The sequence below is a fragment of the Castanea sativa genome, chromosome 5 (genome assembly GCF_040712315.1).
Source record: "Castanea sativa cultivar Marrone di Chiusa Pesio chromosome 5, ASM4071231v1".
Lineage (NCBI taxonomy): Eukaryota > Viridiplantae > Streptophyta > Magnoliopsida > Fagales > Fagaceae > Castanea > Castanea sativa.
Window position 1 is genome coordinate 46397925 of NC_134017.1, and position 18816 is coordinate 46416740.

The following is an 18816-nucleotide window of genomic DNA, read 5'->3' on the forward strand; positions in this document are numbered from 1 at the left end:
ACCCTTTGTTGATTGATGTTGCAAATAAATTAGAGGTAAATGAGAAGAAATTTTATGCTACGTTTTATGAAGAATTCAAATTTCAAAATCGGATCAAGTTATTAAAGTAATCAAGGTATTTGTTTATTTGGAGTGAAAGATGTCAGATTTCAACCATCAACTCAAGGACGAGTTTGTTTCAAGTGGAGGGGTCTGAAATAGGATACGGTTTAATATTTAATCTTTGTAATTATTTAATTTTAGTATTTTAAAGTAATTTTTGTTATTTTAGGTTATTTATTTCATTCTTTTTAGGTGTTTTTGATGTTGTTTAGTCAAATTAGGGTTTTATATGCTTTCGTAGCCGCTTTATGGTTTCTAGTTGCCCAAGATTTTATTTTTACTATTTAAACGCAATGTAACCTCTAAAAGTAATTTAATTTTTAGATTATTATCAATAAAATATAGACGTTTTATCAATAAAATCCATAAATACTAGTTTTATTACATTATGGATTCAAAGAACCTCTCGTGAATTCAAAAAATTCTCGTAAATTTGAGATTTATTACTAAGAAACTAATAGTTTAATTTTTATCCAAAAAAAAAAAAAAGCATTGTATGTGTTTATTTTTCAAACTTTCGCAATATAAAATTTATATTTACAAATGTATTAATGTAATAATTATAAGTAACTTTCTTCTTCTTCTTCTTTCTTTATTTCTTTTTTTCTTTTCAGGCAACTAGAAGTAATTTTAAGGAGAAGTCACTTTCTTTAGATTACCATCGACAAAACTTCCGCTGCTAACTTTCAATCGAATTCCTGGTGCATGTACCATCAATGTTCCTAAAAATACTTGGCGTATGATAGTATTATAATAGTCATAAATAATCTATTCAATAATAGACTGAAGTGACTCAAAAGCAGAACTGGACCTCACTGGCAAACGAACAAACAAATAAATTTCAATTCTGAGCATGAAAGTCATCACAAACATGACGTACTATACAGTATATAAAATTAAGCAGCCTTGTCGTCTGGGGCAAGAATCCCCGTACAATATATCGTTCAAAAAGAAATGAATTTTTCTTATGCCTATCTAAATAAAGGACAAGAGTTTTTACCATCTTTTTACAACTATATATTATTACGGGTTTTACCGTTTTAGTAACGTATACTTTTAGACGCACGTTAGTAAATTATTTTAATTTTTTTTTATAAAAAATTGATTAAAAAATTGGTAATTTTTTTTAAAAATTTTATGAAACGTTTCATAAAACAGATGTACATAAATAATAATAATAATAGATTTATATAAAAATAATATTACACTAATTGCATTATCGCATCTCTAACCTTGTGAATCAATAATGTAATTTACGATAACAAGAATTATTCTATAAAATCCATTACGGCAACAAGAATTTAGTGGCTTGCATTACTATAAGAAGAATTTAGCATAATAAATTATGCTTACTTATATATATGAAAAGGGTGATTGGGATCTCTTTTCGCAGTGTATGAAACTCTCCAAGAGGCACAATACAAAGCCAAACAATGGGTACATTTTATTTTTTATTTTTGGAATAAAAAAACAAACAATAGGTACATGAATGTAAAAGGCAGCGCCAAACTCTAAACAGTATTATTATGCATCAGGAGCATATACAGATATACTGATGAGTGATGGACCCATCTGGCCATCTCACAATGATGTCCTTCAAATTTGCATCTATCCCTCTTTTCAGTGTCTTGGTGTATTCTTCAACCTTTTTTTTTTTTTTTTTTTTATAATTTTTTTACTTTAGTTCCGTCATTTTAAAGGAATTTTTCTTTTTTTTTTCTCCTATTATTTTTCCTAAAAATGGAAATTTTATATAGTTTCCTTTTCAATTTTTTTCATATATATATAGTTGATTCAATAGTTCAACTTACTTCACTAGAATTGCTCATGATCATCACCATGTTCACAAATTACTCAATTTTATGCTTAGATTATATTGGTCTATTTGCAAACAAATTCATAACAAATGTTTATTTATATTTATCATCATTATCGAATTTCATATTTAGATTAAACAAAAAACTATTATGTTGAATTTTTTCATGTGTTGCACGAGTTATTGACTAGTTTATATTATTATGCAACACACAAGTAATATATATATATATATATATATATATCTTGAATTTAAGTATTTGAAAATTTCTAATTTATATGTTGTATAAAAGCTGTCAAAATATTAATTGTTTTTTTCTCATAAAAAATTTCTTTAAACGGATTGTTAACCAGAGCTAAGGGCGTCCATTAGCATTTTTCATTTTTATAAGAGCATTGCCCTAGCTACAGTGAAACTAGGATTTTACTTTAGTGGGGGAATATTGATAATTATCTAACTAATAAAGTATTTCAATAATGAAATAGAAGTTTAATTGCTTAGTATATTGAATAAATATGATATTCATTCCCATTTTCACGTTAATAGCTTTTTCATTTTACATCAATAGTGGTTCACTCAAACTTTGATTGAGTTACATCTCTATTCATAATTTTGTACAAAGTCTGAATAACAAGAAGTGATTGAAAAGAATTAACTCATTGCATACAAGAGTTATTTACTTCCATAAAAAAAATTATTCACTTACTAAAATCATTAAAAAAATTAAATATAACAACACCAAAAAATTTATCAAGAATTTCTTTATAACTTTTTTTATGGAATAAAATAATGATTTACTGTTGTTATGATCTTTTTCAATTCTAGAGTTACTACATTCCTAATACAAGTAGAAATATTAAGAAAAAGAAATGCAATTGATAAAAGAAGAAAATAAAAGATTTTACTCAATTTAGAAATGTTTTTTTTTTTTTGAGAGATGAAAGTTTTAAATGTGGTATTGTGAGTTGGAAAGATAATTAATAATGAAATTATTGTTCGTACTACTAATATTCCATATTTTACTAAGAAGCTTTTTTTTTTATTTATTAATTTTAATGGTAACACAAAATCCTTATGTGGTATTATTTCATGTGAAAAAAATCTTACAACTCTAAATATAGACATATGTCATCACATGAATAATGCACTATTTATTTTCACAATTGTTTAACTACTTGCCCCCAAATCTATATTTTAAACAAGTTAAGTGTTATTCTTGAGCTCTATGTTTTACGAAGAAACCACTAGGAGATTTTGTGTACTTCTCCCTAAAATAAACATTGTAAAAAGAGAAAAGAGCCACTTGTTTCTAATTTATTTTTCCAAGGAAAGTGGGATTTTGAAGGACAATGGAGGGGTCGTATTCGTGCTCAAATCCTGAGGAGAGGTTGTGGTGGATATTATGGAGGAAGCGTTCTTTGAAGGAGCGCATTGTTTTTTGTTTAATTATTTATTTATAAAGTGAGAGAGAGATAAGTCTATAAACCAAACTAAAGTGGATGTTTATAGACTTATCTCTCTCTTATTTAAAAAAAAAAAAATGCAGGAAAGGAACGCTTGTAGCAGATTCCTTAAGAACGTTTCGTCTTTGATATCCACCACTGCCTCCTACTGTGGACTTGAGCAAGAACATGGTGCTTCACTAATTAGTCCTTCGGCCGTGAAGTCACACACCTCATTTGCCCTCTTTCGCTCGTCGGATAAGGGTATGTTCTTATTATGGTTTTTGTTCAAAACTTCCAAATTTGTTACCTATTTTTCTACTTTTTACCTACCCCTTATCTCATATTATTGCTATGTCTGTCTTCAACAATGGTTTTCTAGTAAAATAAAAATAAAGAAGCCAAATTTTGTATTATGAAAACGGTAAAATTTATACATATATATACTAGTTGAAGGCTTGTGTTGCATGGTTTTATGTTAAAACTTGTAGAATATATATAATTATCATAACTAAATAAATAATTATTATAACGAATGGAATAAATTACATTGGTATAACAACCATCAAATATAAAATGATAGCACCTTAATATAAAATTATCTTCTAACATACAAATTGTGCTATAATATCATTTGTAGTTACATGTATCAAACTATTTGCATATGAATTTTATATCTAATGAATCTACAATATAAGTGATTTGCAGTATTGTTAATAATAATATTAATGATTAAAATCTTTAGACAAAGTAACATAAAATTGGCCACTTTTTAAAGATAGAACTATTCAAGGAATAGAACCTTTGTTCTAATTAAAAAAAAAATTGCAAAGTTCTACATCTAGATTACAAACCTTTCTTAGGATGCTTGAAATCTTTTTTGACAAACTTGAAAAAAAAATCAAGAAGAAAATTAACAGAGTTAAAAAAAAAAACCAAAGTACCATATAGATTGCAAAATTGTATGTAAATTTAATAGTTTATGATTGGAATTTACTATGACAACTTACATATATATTGGACAACAAAATAATTAAATTGGATCAAACCATTAACATATGAATTAGATCAAACATAAGGAAATTACCCCGGGAAAAAAAAACAAGGAAATTAGCTTAAACAAAAGGCAACAAATACATAAAACGTATTTAATTGATTATAATAAAAAATTAGAGTAAAAAATACATACCTACATGATTGTAGGTAGAAAAATGGAAGCCTAAATAAAAAAAACTATATAATAAGTTAAAGAATGAAAAACTACACCAACTAACAGTGTATATATATACATACTCCACCTAGAAAAGGAGTCCAAGTAAAAATTGAATACTCTAAACTCCTTGAAGTTACCTAATCAAGAAGTTTAGGTTAATTACATATTAGTTTTTTTTAAAGACTTTATCCCAAAAAAATAGTTAACATTATTAGCTAGATTGTTATTAGATTTTTTTAATTCTTTTTGTTTACGTTAAAGTTAATACCAAAAAAAAAAAAAAAAAAACTTACGGGAAGCAATATGGTTTTTTTTTTTAAATTTTTTTTAGAGATACACTTAATTTATGATAACAATGAATTAGAGATAAGAATGAATTAAAGTTATGATTTTTTGAGTTTGAGATATGAATGAATTAGAGTCCTGATTAATTTAATATTAATCTGCAATTTTTTTTTTTTTTAGAGATACACTTACTTTATGATAACAATGAATTAGAGATAAGAATAAATTAGAGTCCTGATTTATCTAATATTAATTTACCTATAATCTTACATGAAGCAGTTTTTATTTTACGCTTACTATATAATATTTTTTTGATTAATCTTTTTTTTTTGTAGAAATAATTACAACATGATGCTAACCTCGCAGCTTGAATTATTTCTCCCTTAGACCCCCAAACACTTTATACATGGAGAGGTGCCAATTCAGCTATAAGGCCTTTAACTTTTGATTAATCTAATATTAATCTATACCTACAATTTTACATGAAGTAGACGTAAAGCAGTTTTTTATTTCTTTATTTAATTAGAGTCCTAATAGTATACTATTTCTTTTTAGTTCTTTAAAAATTTAAAAATTTAATAAAATTTCTGCAATTTGATGAGGCCATGTGGCATAATCACAGCGTCTAAGCTCAACTTTTATATATTTTTTTAAAAGAGATAAACTACTTAATGATAAAAATGAATTAAAGTCCTGGTAGTATACTATTCCTTTTCCGTTCTTTAAAAATCTAAAAATTTAATAAAATTTCTGCAATTTGGTAAAGCCACGTAGCATAATCACAGAGTCTAAACCCAACTTTTATTATATATTTTATATATATATATATATATATTAGCTGATAATTGATAAGAAATGAGAGAGGTAGTTTGTAAACTCGGTCTAACAAGGTAGTGAAAAGAAATCAGAGATGTTTAGATAAAAGGGGAAGAATCACATAAAATGTGAGCACAACTACATATAACTGCTATTTCACATTGTTTTTGTTGCTAGGTCACAATCTTTTTCATGTACTCTCACATAAAATTGTCATTCTTATGTTTTGGAGGATATTTGTTTTGCACTATAACTTGTCATAATTTTGATATGATCGATTATGAGTGGTAGAAAAAAAAAAGTGATAAATCCATGTAAAAACAATTATCAACTGCTCATTATCAATCACTTTAACAAGTTATGTTAAAAGTTTTAGTCATAAAAGAACTTGTTTTGAGGGCTCAAAAATGACTCTCATCTCACAACCGTTACATTAGTGGGGCCACACCACTCCCCCTTAAACACCCCACCTCACCCAACATAGAGAAAAAAAGAGACATGGAGTCAAAAATTACGTGGAACTGTCGGTGTCTCTAGAATTTCTTTATGTAAAACTAACATGATATACATACAATATTTCTTCTATAGTGTGTGAGTTCTATAGTTTTACGGGATTCATTTGTTGTGAGTTAAAAAAAGTGAATCTCGAATGCATTAGGTACCTTTTTTTTTCACCATTCACTCCATTCAAAAGATAAAAAATAAAAGAAAGAAAGAGAGAATCACAAGTATACTGTAACTAAACGCGTTTAGTTGATTATAAATTAATATGCTAAAGCTGACAAGCTGATTAACAATATTTCGGGCCCCACATCCATTTGCAGCAACAGAAAAAATCCTTCCCCACTTTCTCATCCAAAAAAAAAAAAAGAAATCCTTCCCACTTGGTTGAACTTTAAGACAATTTCATGTGGGTTTAAATTAAAGATTAATTCAACACAGTTCCTTGTTAACCTTTAGAAGCAGTAACTGGAATTTTTACAAATTCTGAATTTTGTTGCATAGGTAATATATGTACAGGGTTCATTCTGGGCATACATGGATGATTATGAAATGTTGTCGTTTTTTGCATGTACTTGCACTCGAATACCTGACATAGAGCTTAGAATTTGTATACAGGATTTAAGGATACCTCTGATATTCCTTAGCTTTTATGAGCATTTCGAGTAGATCTTGAAAAAAGAGACGCGGATGAAAGACATCAATATCAAGTGTAAAAAGGGAAGAAAGAAAAAAAAATCGCACCAAAAATTATAAGAATAAAAAATTAAGAAAACAGCAGCAATGACATGAAGATATCATTCTGAATAATCGGCCATCATTACTTTATTAGTGGATGGCTGATGGATCGATCTTATGGTGGTAATAACTTTTCACTGTAACCTTCCTCTCTTGTAGAATATAATTTTATCTACTAGTTGATTTATTCACTGAGTTAAATAACAATTACGTGTAAAACGTTATATATATATAGACCTTTTTTTTTTTTTTTTTTTGTAATAGTGGTAATAGTAGTAGACCTAGTTATTTCCTAACGCTAAGAAAAGTAATTTATAAAATGAGAGTATTCGTATTGACTCATGCAAAATAGCATAAATCACCAAATTTGATTAATGAACTCCAAAAACACCCCACATTGGCTTATGCACCCATTAGGCAAAATAAAATTTTGCTACAATTCTTATTTATTGTTGTTTCTCATTAACCAAGTCTCTCTTTCTCTCCAATGGGTTGTCAAGGTTGAGCTGACTACAGATTTTCCATATATTGGTATATAAAATGTGTGCAGGTACTAACTTCTTGAGGAGACTCCAATCTTGAGATTAATATAACATTATAGGTATGCCACTTTTGGACTTCACCTATAGGTGTATACTCAACAATCTCTCATCACATGTGAATCATTGCCTATGTGTAGTGCCTCCTTGCAAATGACCTATTTCCTTCATCTATGGGAATTTCTTAGACCATCCATGGGAATCACTTGTCACACCATGATTTGGCACAACATTAGCAATACTCTTTTATTGGACTTTTTTCAAAAATAATCTCTATGTGGGCTTTATGAGCTTGCCTTGATATAAATGTGTGTGGACTCTTAGAACACGCACCGCTATCCATGCTCCAACTAGTTCACTCGATTGGCGATGGAGCTTTCCCCTTTTTGTTGTAGTTCATGTTTTGGGTGTGGAATGCCCTTCCATGCCACGAGTTCCAATCGAACGAGGCCCAATATCTGGATAAAGTGACGAAAGATACTTTTTACATCTTGTTGCACACCAATATGCACTACATATGGGCTCTAATAGATTAATACTACTTGTTGGGGGAAATAACACTTTGACGAGAGTTTAATTTAACAAATAAATACTGGTATAAGAGCTTAAACCTATTAATTTAAGTCTAACTATAATATATTAATCACTCACTCTTGTTATTATTATTTAATGTAGAACTTTATTTATACATGTATATCCAACAAAATGGTATTGGGTTTAGGGTTGCCAAAGACTAAAATTCCTTGGCCATGCCTTGCTATAGGGATGAATGTGTAAGTCTCTATGTTGATTTGTGGGTTTGATTTGGATTGTGATGATCCTAAGCCGCTCTTTGTTTGCTTAAAAAAATTGAGGAAACCTGGAAGAGAAAAGAAAAAGATGAAGAAAAAAAAAAACTGTTAAGGAAATAATGAAAAATGGATGAAAATGAGTATTTTAATGTAATAGAGTTTATAATAGGATTCTAAAAAAAAAAGAGTTTATAATAGAAATTGTTTTAGAAGATAGAATAAAGTGTCTAATGTAGGTGATTTGACAAATAGTTAATTAAAATACAAAATGTAAGTTCTTATTATATAATAAAAGGAAAATTTTGGCTAAACTAACATACACTTTTTTTAAGAAACAAATACATACACACAAGGAAGGAAGTAGGAAAGTGGTTTTAACAAAAATATGAATGCTCTAAGAAAATCCATTGGACCTAGTCTTAATTGCACTAACCCATGCTATAGCATTTGCACCGACTTCCTAGTCACGGTATTCTAAGAATGAAAACTATAATGATTATATGATGATGACATATAATATTATTATTAAATTAATAAAATTATAAAATCATAGTTAGTGCATATAGTGTCACACACTTATATAAATATCTATATATATATATATATATATATTTTTTTTTTTTGAGGACTGTCACACACTTATATTAGATGAAACAAATAAGAGTATTCAGCAAAATAAAGAAAAGATGTAACAAATAAGAGAGAGAGAAGAAAAAGAGGAACAAAAGCATCAACGGGCCCATGACATGTCTCCTCAATGGACCCCAAGATCGATGTGATTTTCATCTTTTTCTCTCCAATCTCCACTGCACTATCCCAATTCTTGCACCTCCTTCCTTCCCCTTTTTCCCTGTCATTTCTTGCCAAAAATACACTAACAATTCTCCACCAATAATCATGTCCAGTGAAAGACTAAACGATTCTGCAGAAGGCTCTTCACGATCTACCCCTCAAAAGCAGCAGCAACAGCAACCACCAGCAGCACCACCACCTTTGAGCCGCTACGAGTCGCAGAAACGCCGAGACTGGAACACTTTTGGTCAGTACTTGAGGAATCAGACACCCCCAGTTTCTCTCTCACAGTGCAACTGCAACCATGTGCTGGACTTCCTTAGGTACCTTGACCAGTTTGGAAAGACCAAGGTTCATTTACATGGCTGTGTCTTCTTTGGTCAGCCTGACCCTCCTGCTCCTTGCACTTGTCCTCTCAGGCAAGCTTGGGGGAGCCTTGACGCGCTAATCGGACGCCTCAGAGCTGCTTATGAGGAACACGGTGGTTCACCGGAGACAAACCCGTTCGGAAATGGAGCTATTAGGGTGTATTTGCGTGAAGTTAAGGAGTGTCAATCTAAAGCAAGAGGTATTCCGTATAAGAAGAAGAAGAAGAAAAGGAATCAAATTAAAGCTGAAGACCCAGCAAAGTCTTCCAAGCAAGCAGCTTAATTGCCTTGCCTTCTTGGGATTAATGGTAAATTTTGTCTCACTCAAACTAACACGGTATATTATTGAATTGTTATGAGGTTTAGGAACCATATACAGTTGCTATAGTACTTGTATAAAATTTTCCTTCACCTTAATTTCATGAAAATCAAGTAATTGGATCTAATAAGTTGTTGGAAATAACTTGAACAGATTAGTTAAGTGGACAATTTTATGACACTAAGACTAGACCCTCCTAGGTTGTAGGTGTTGGGGGTCTCATTTTATTAATAAAACCCTAGTCCTAGATCCCAAAACCCTAATTTGCATAATCTTGGGAAAAGTTGGAGTGTAAAACTGTGTTAATTAACTTTATCTACCCTCACTAGTATTTGATTCCATAATTAGAGTGGAGAACAATTTTCTCCCTCTTTCTCTCTCTCTCCTCTCTCTTGCCAAAAACACTGTTCTTGTAGCTTCCTAATTAAAATATGCCTTGTTTACTTTTTACTTATTTTGGCTCTTTCCTGATTCTGGGAGATTTTGTGCTCCCCATGGATGACCATGTGATATATCATACGTTGCATGTGATTTATATACGTATCTACGTGGGAAATAACTTATAAATAATTGAATCTATGCATGCCCTTCTCTATATTCACTCTCATAGTTTAGAAGACAACATTATACTCCTCATCAATTCTTTCTCCAATATTGGTGCTTTAAAAATATAATAATGATTCCCTTGTGGTGGAACCAGATCAGCCTTATATATATTATGCATTTGCTTCACATTTTAACAGATTGTTTATCTTATTTTAAAGAATTTGCTTCCCTTTTCAGATTTGTTTAAACAAAATCATAAATGTGTAGAAAACTTGCAAGCATCCGTATTGTTTGTCATGGACTCTCTTCTACTTGATTGTCTTTTGTCCTTTACACACTTGTACAAGATTGAAGGTGCAATTTTTCAGTCTTTTTATTATACTATTTATGAGAGGAATGCTATTTTATTCAATGACTACATATATCAGCTACTTGGGCTAAGATTGCAAGCAATCATTGTGATAGTGTTTCTGGATCATACGAGATTACATTATCTCGTTCTGTCATATATGTTATGATGGATTCTTCAATTGTCCACATCTAGAGACATAATTGATCTACATATATAGATAGGGTAAGATTATGACTCTTATCATCTTTCGATAAAGAAACTCTATTATGTCCTATTTACGCAAACTTAATTAGGATTCTATATGTATTGTTTCAATATACATATATTTAAATAATTACATGCTACAATTTGTCCATAGACATGAAAAGCTTCGTGTGCAGTAATATTTCCTTATTAGGCTATTGTCTTCCGAAGAAGATGGATCTCTAGAGAATTATTATTATGTTTTTTTTTTTTTTTTTTTTAAATTGTAAGTTGTACACACTTAATGTGTCATGCATCCCCAATCTGACTCTACGCTGTTCTTGCAAGGAGAGGAAATACCATTTCAACTAGAGCTCTTTGGTAACTGAAATCATTTTGGTTTTCTTTAATTTTAAAAGGGAAAACCTCTCAAACGGTCATTCAAATATCAATAAAATAAGACAGTAACCTGCTTACTAAAACAACTTTGGTGTTTTACTAAAAAATGCTTATGCTTTTGATGTTTTTCCCTTTTGAATAAGAATCTAGATCTGGACTGGTGTGGTTTTATTGTACATAGTATATGGATAGCCATTGATCCTCTGATGATTAAGCAGATTTGGACAACTTTTATCCATGCTATTGGTATTGAGGGTAACTCTCAGATTTATTCTTCTCATCATCTCATGCTTATATTGATAAAGCTATCGTTCAAAACATAAAAGGGACAGTCAAAGATACAATATATAGTATCTTGTAGAAATTTGGAATTTTCAATTAAGACTATTAGATTATTGTGATTCCTAGATTATGTAAATTGGATTGGATGAGTGTGTGTAATGTGTTCTTCATGTTGCGACAAATGGTTTCAAAATCATCCTAGTAATGCCATTTAGCTTAAAGCACTGTTGTGCATCGTAGGCTCTAACTAAGACTTCAATAATTTTAGGGAAATTGTAATACATTGGATTATACGGATTAGATTGAGTGTGTTCCGTAGGTCGTGACAGTTATACAGGAAGCTCAATATCCCTTCTTTGTGTTTAGGAATAATAGTCTCGATTAAGGCTTTTTGAGTCTTGTTTGTGTTTTGGTTTATCACCCCCCCCCCCCCCCCAAAAAATTTAAAAAAATAAAAAAATAATGAAGTTCGTACTATGCTTGTTAGTATAATTAATATGATTAATAGTTTAAGTGAAGTCACCCCATGAGATATTAAAGGTCAAATACTTCGTGGAATAAGATCCTTTTCATTTCACTTGAAAAAAAGAGAATCTATTTTACGACTAAGATTTTATTTTTTAAATCTAACACAATACAAACTTTCATATCATTTAAAATTTTAAATATCATGACACTAAATACACTTTCAAATATATAATATTCAATATAAACAATGAAATAGAAATGCTTATCTTCCACATCTCACAGGTTTGAAATTTTAAAATTTATACCACCACGTACCTTTGGTGCGGTGGTCACTTCACAAGTATAAATGCTTGTGAGGTGTGGGGAGTAAGGGTCAGGGTTCAAGTCTTTAAGAGGGAACTTCACATACATATACACTTAGATTAGGTTAGAATAGAATTCTATCTTGTATAAAAAAAAAACCTTTAAAATTTATAGTTATTAAAAGTATGTCAGTTATACAATCAAATTGTATACCAATAATCAAGTATAGTTGTTAACTTTACTTGCTCTTAAAGTTATAATAATTTTTTAGTGGAGTTTATAGTATGCTTTTGTGTTAGAATTTCATTTCATCTCCTTGTGTATGCGTGTGTGTTGTTTTTTTAAAAAAAATAGGAAAGGTAATTGTCCCACATTACTTAAGAAAATATATTGTGTATAGTATAACTTAACATATTTTCATTTAAAAGTTATCATGACTTTTAAGTAGAGTTTGTGAAATGTTTTTTAGTCCTTAAGGTTTTAAAAACTTCCTAGTACCATGGTAAGTTTGTAACTTTAGAAAAAGTACAGACATTGCTGTTGATTTGCCTGATCTACTAAACTTTAAATTTATGTACCAGCTAGCACATTTCTTTTCGGAAATATCTTTATCCATGAAACTCCATAGCTATTACATATTATGAGTTGGAAAGTAATCACATGAGACCCATAAAAATGTAGAGTACATACACCGTGGAACAAAACTCGAAACTCAAAAACTACGTATGAGAGATATAGTCATTGATTTACTGCTCCATGATTATATATGTTACTCTTGGTGAAAAAAGAAGGTAGGAACCAAACAGAGAAGTTCATAGGAGGACTTCCTGTTGTAATTGATGAATGTCTTTCGTCTTCCACATTTCAGTGTTTTACTGGGAAGGATATGTTTGGTATTCCCAGATAAGGTCCCTAATATAGTTTTATACTTTTATTGCAACTGTGACTCTATGAGATATACAGTGTTTTAGATAAGCTCGGAGACAAGATGTCAGAAAATGTAACAGTAACCCTAACTCCCTGAATAAATATTCTTAACAACTCTCAATAATATATAGCTAGACACTGCGACAAATATAAAATGGCTAGCTAGTTTTCCTTTTGTAGCCATTATAGGCTGAATCTTGCATCAATAGAGGCAGAAACATCTGTGTGAGTGTTTGCTGAGAGAAATCTAGAATTTTTAGGCATCAACCCTGAGTGCATATAGTCTCTAGGCTGAATCTAGCCTCTGTAGTGGAAGAAACATCTCTCTCCGTGGGTTTGTAGGCTGAGAGAAGAAAGATTTGGTAGGTATCAACAAATTCCTAACTCTTAGAGCATTAGCAACAATCATTCTAAATTTTTCCTTCTGTTTTAACATAATGATCTGCTTTTTTATTTATTTTACACAAGTACTTTGCAAAATCAGGCACATTAATTTGTTTATTATACATTATATTTTTTTTAAATAATCATTTTTATTATTTCATATACTAGCACACTCTCTCTCTCATTTATTTTGACCAGTCACTCATCACTCTTTCATTTATGAAAAAAAATTCTCTATACCCAAATCTCTCCACTGGTCTCCATGGATAAGCACTCCTCACCTTCACTCATCACCACTTTTTCGTGGCAGTAGCGAGCACTCCACCCAATCCTCCATGGCAATAACATCTTGGATTTTGGGTTGATTTGGGTTTTCCAAATGGGTTTGCTGTTGAGTTTTCCGTTGAAGGTTTGTTTTGGTTGATTTCAGTTGAGTTTGGGATGGGTTTAAGTTGATTTCCATTGATTTTGGATTGATTGTGTTTGGATTTTTGATTTTGGGTTGATTGTGTTTGGATTTTTGATGATGTTGTAATGGATGGGTTTTGGTAGTGGTGTTTGGGTTGCAGTGGTGGTGGTCGTTGGGTGGTCATTGGGTTGCAGTGGTGCTAGGCAAGGTGGTCTTCTTCTTTTTGGACATTGAAGGGATGAGGGGAAGAGAGAGAAAAATCTGTTTTGTGAGAGTGGAGAGAGAAAAATAAAATAAAATAAAAGAATCATACAGAAAGCTATAGTAACTATGCATATATGCACGGTTACTGTAGCAATTTTGCATATAAACAGTGTTTTAGACAAACTAATGTGGGTAATTTTTGAACAAAATTGTGTAAAATTTGCAACTTTTTTATTTTGCACTGACTGGTGTAAGTGCTCTTAATGCACATAAAGTATCACCTCCTTGTCAAATTTGCATGTTGAACAATCATTAAGTGTACCTAAACATATTGTACAACTTGTTTTACAATTGTTAAAGGTGAAAATTTATGATTGGTGCGCAAAAAAATGATTCTAATAATAGGTTATGCAAAAGTGATATTGTTAAATCTCTGAGGAATGTCATATAAGGGATTAGAAATAGAACAAAATTTTCTTCCAAGCCAATTTAAAAGAATTTTCTCCGACTTACTACATAATGATTTATAAAATTATTCGAGTGATTTATAAGACTATTCATATATATTATATTAAACAAGTCGTCACATGACTTATTAAAGAAGTCATATAGCTAAAAGTACATGTAAATGATCATTTTAATTTTCATATAGTAAGTTGGAGTAAAATTTCTCTAAATTAATTTGGAGGTAAACTTTTTCCAAAGTTATAGGATTGGGGAAAAATGCTTCCTATTTAGTAACTCAAAATGATATTTTATTTATTTTAACACCTCACTTTACGATACGCTCAGCATCAAATGTTCTATTTTTACATACAATGCAATAAAATAATATAAACAACATAATAATTAATAACCACAACCACCACTACCACAGCCACAACCACGACCAGCCACGGCAACCATCACCACAGCCATAGCCACTTACACCACCACTAAATAAGGGTGGTAAAATTGGACATGACCCGTGAATCCGATATGACACAACATGAAATTAACAAGTTATGAATTGAGAGTTAACAAATTCATGTCATATTTGGGTTGATACGATTGGTTTGTTTAATAAACGGATTGGGTTAGTGTTCAACTTATGAAACCCGTTTGACTTGTTTGATTAAATGACATTTTACTAATATACCCTTTAAACCCTAGGTATATAAACTTATTAGTTGTTGTGGTTTATTTTCTTTGATATATTGTAATTGATTATTTGTGATATTGATATATGCTTTTATTTTGAACGATTATTTGTGATGCAATTACTCGTAAGTTCTAAATTTTATATTAAAAACATTTATTTGTTTGTTTTTTCATAAATTTTTTTTCCATTTTGATAAAATTTGATAAACAAGTTGACACGACTCACCCATTTACTAAATAAGTCATATTAAGGTTGAGAAATTTTGACATATTTAATAAATATGTCAAGTTAGTATTGATCTATATAGTCGGATAATTATGAGTTAAAAGGACACAAACCTAACATGCGAACACGAATTACCACCCATAACCACCACCCACAACCGCAACCCTCAACCATTACAATCCCTACAAATTGCAACCCACCACACCCAAAACAAAATAACCACTCTAAAACCTCCATCATTACCACCCATTGAGACTACAATTAGCAGAAGCCCCAATCTCGACGGCTTAACCACCACCCACAATGACAACAATAATAACAAAAGAGAGATAAACACCATGGCTCAATAGAAACCCAACCTCTGCCAACACCCTGCCACAACTCAACCTAGTCATAGCTCAATCGAAACGTCCACTGACACCTAGCCACAACCACCAAAACCTAGCCACAACCCACCAAAACCCATTCACACAAACCCATACTGGCAGTCTAGCCACTAACAAGGGATGATCACCATGGCGACGAGAAGATAGATTGAAACTAGCAACCCCAGCCAGCATGTGAGAGGAGAGAGATGAAGGGAAGTGAGAGAGGAGATAAATGGGAATGGTTGTGACACAATGTGCTATGGACAAGAAAGGAGAGGGAAGAGAGGAGAGAGAAGGAAATGAAAAAAATAAAATTGAATAAAATATTTATAACTACTAGCTAAAGTGATCTGCTAGTAATAACAAATCATTGTAGCTAGGTGCCAATATTTTTTAAATATAACACCATTAATGTGGTAGCTTTTAGTGTTTAAAGTCATAAAAATAGCATTTAACTTATTTTACCAACTTTGTTGTGAATGCTCTAACTCTTTTACTTAACGATTTGTATTATGAGTGGGCAAAAATATACTTGATCAAGTAATTTCACAAGCATATGATATTTTGTTTCGTTGGATTGGAAAATAAGAATATGGGCCTTTAGTTGTTAGAATTGAAACTCAGGCGATTTTTGAGCGAGTTGTATTCATAACTTTCTTAGGATTTGTTTTTTTTCTTTTTAATTTTAAAATATATAACATGGTGTCGAATATTATTTTTACAGGATCAAACAACAGGTGAACCGGATGGGAGCGTTCCAGGAAATCAAATATTCAAAAGTCTCATCTATATATGCTTCAAGATCCTCTCTTTGAAAATAGTTATATATATGTTAGAGTCTAGTTCCGAATAATCTTGTTACAGCAAGGTAGTCTCAGTGGCCCGCATTTTGCTAGAAATGTACCACCTTGTAAGTTCTTAATACATCCTAGACTTTTTTAGATTAGCAATACTATACATGTCTAGCTATATTATTTCTTTAGTAGAAACAATAGTGTATCTATTCTCTGGTCTTGAAGATCACCTAAATTTCTACAATAAATTCACCTGATATCATCACTTCATAGATTAATTACTCACCAATCATCCCAGGTAATGGTTTATAGTTTATAGTTTATTTATTCTAAAGAAGTACACATATAGGAAAATATGCACTCATCCAAGGGTAATCTGAATACCACTATGATCATAATAATGGTAATCTGAATTTTATTTATTTTATTTTCTACTAGAAGACAAGGGTATACAAGATAGGGGAGAATTTTTTGTTTTAATTCCTTACCACTGTTCCAAATCTCCATTATTTTATTTAAATTATAGTTTATCTGTATAGAAACAGCCTTTTAAAACAGTCTCTTAAAATTGCAATTTTGTTAGGTACAGTCTAGTAAGCCTTAATTTGTTTTTTTATCTGATCCGAATAAGTTATATAAAAAAAAATATTAACAGAATAAAATAATTGTTTCAGGAGCATTCAACAATAGTTTTTGAGTGTCTATACTCAGATATTAACTTAATTTTATCTGTTGTACTTTCAGTTTCTTGGCACTTTTGAATTAGCGTCATCTCTTAGTTATTTGTTTTATATTTTATCTTGTATCCTCAGTTATATAGATATTATACCACACTCAATCCTCATGGCTTTCAACTCTTCCTCTTCATCTCCTTCCATTGTTCACGCAACTGATTTTTCCCCACAAATTGCCTTTGTTCCTTCTCTGTCAAATGCCTATCATTTTCTATCCATTAAGATTACCAACAAAAATGACCTCTATTCGAAGTCACAACTTTTCCATATCTTAGAGAGATCAAGACCTTCTCGGCTTTTTTTATGGCTTCAACCCATGTCCCCCTGTCAATAACATCACAACTCCAAATCTTGCCTTGCTCCCTTGGATTCTTCGAGACCAACTCCTAATGAGTCCCCTAATTTCTTCTCTCTCCAACATGCGTGACGATACTCTACCCCTTCTTGTTTCTCTCACTACCTCATGAAATTTAGACCAACCTTGAATCCTCGCTTGCCTTTGCTTCCAATGCGCATATTTTTCCAATCCATATGCATCTCCAAAGTTTCAAATAGGGTGACTTATTGGTCACACAATTTCCGCATAAAGCATATTCTTTTGCTGATGAACTCACTCCAGCTGATAAGTCTATTTCTACTCAGAAGTTTAACATTTGTGTTTTCAAAGGCCTTAAACCTGATTTCCATTATTCGGTCACCACCTTAATTAGCCACTTTTTCTAGTCCTATTTCTTTCCAAAAATTTACACAATCTCCTCCTTAGTCATGAACCTTTCACTCAGATGCCTTTTCATTTGTTTTTTGTTACCAAACCCTGTAAATCCACACCTCATGCAAATATTACTCAACGTCACCATTCTTCCTTTACCAAGGGTCTTGGTCCTCGTTCTTACTGCCGTGGCCATTATCGCAATAGAGGTTCAAGATACAATGACTCTTTTAATACAAGCTAGTGGTGGCCAAATCTTTCATGGGGACAATCGTACCCCAAGCCATGACAATTGTTCTTGCTATTAGATCTGAAACGGCTTCAATCATATGGCTACTATTATCATTGCTACTTGAACCCAGCACCCTCCTCCATCAGCTCACTTCGGTTCATATGGTGTTCCTTATCAAGTCTCTAACCAGTTTAAACATTATGTCATCCCAAATCTTGCCAGTCTGATTATACATGATGATTATTGTGGCTTTGAGCATCTTCATGTTGGCAATGATAAGGTCGTCCCATGGTCTCACATTGCTCTACCTCTCTCTATACCCCTTCTTCTTCCTCTCATCTCTCTTTAATGTTCTTCATGCTCTCTCTATTACCAAATTCTTGCTTTTAGTTCATGAATTTTGCAGATAGAATGGCGTATTCCTTGAATTTCAC

At 31.2% G+C, this 18816-nt stretch overlaps 1 protein-coding gene across 2 annotated transcripts; it reads left to right on the top strand.

The window, feature by feature from the left end:
• Positions 1-8912: 8912 nt before the first annotated feature.
• LOC142636199 (protein LIGHT-DEPENDENT SHORT HYPOCOTYLS 10-like) lies at positions 8913-16985 on the top strand. Of its 2 annotated transcripts, XM_075810327.1 has the most exons (3): positions 8931-9358; positions 9455-9711; positions 16638-16985. In XM_075810327.1, the coding sequence occupies exons 1-2, from the start codon at positions 8985-8987 to the stop codon at positions 9684-9686; spliced, it is 606 nt and encodes a 201-aa protein (XP_075666442.1). In that variant the 5' UTR covers positions 8931-8984; the 3' UTR covers positions 9687-9711; positions 16638-16985. The 2 variants fall into 2 exon arrangements, with proteins under 2 accessions (XP_075666443.1, XP_075666442.1); XM_075810328.1 differs by having other exon boundaries at positions 8913-9711.
• Positions 16986-18816: the final 1831 nt, after the last annotated feature.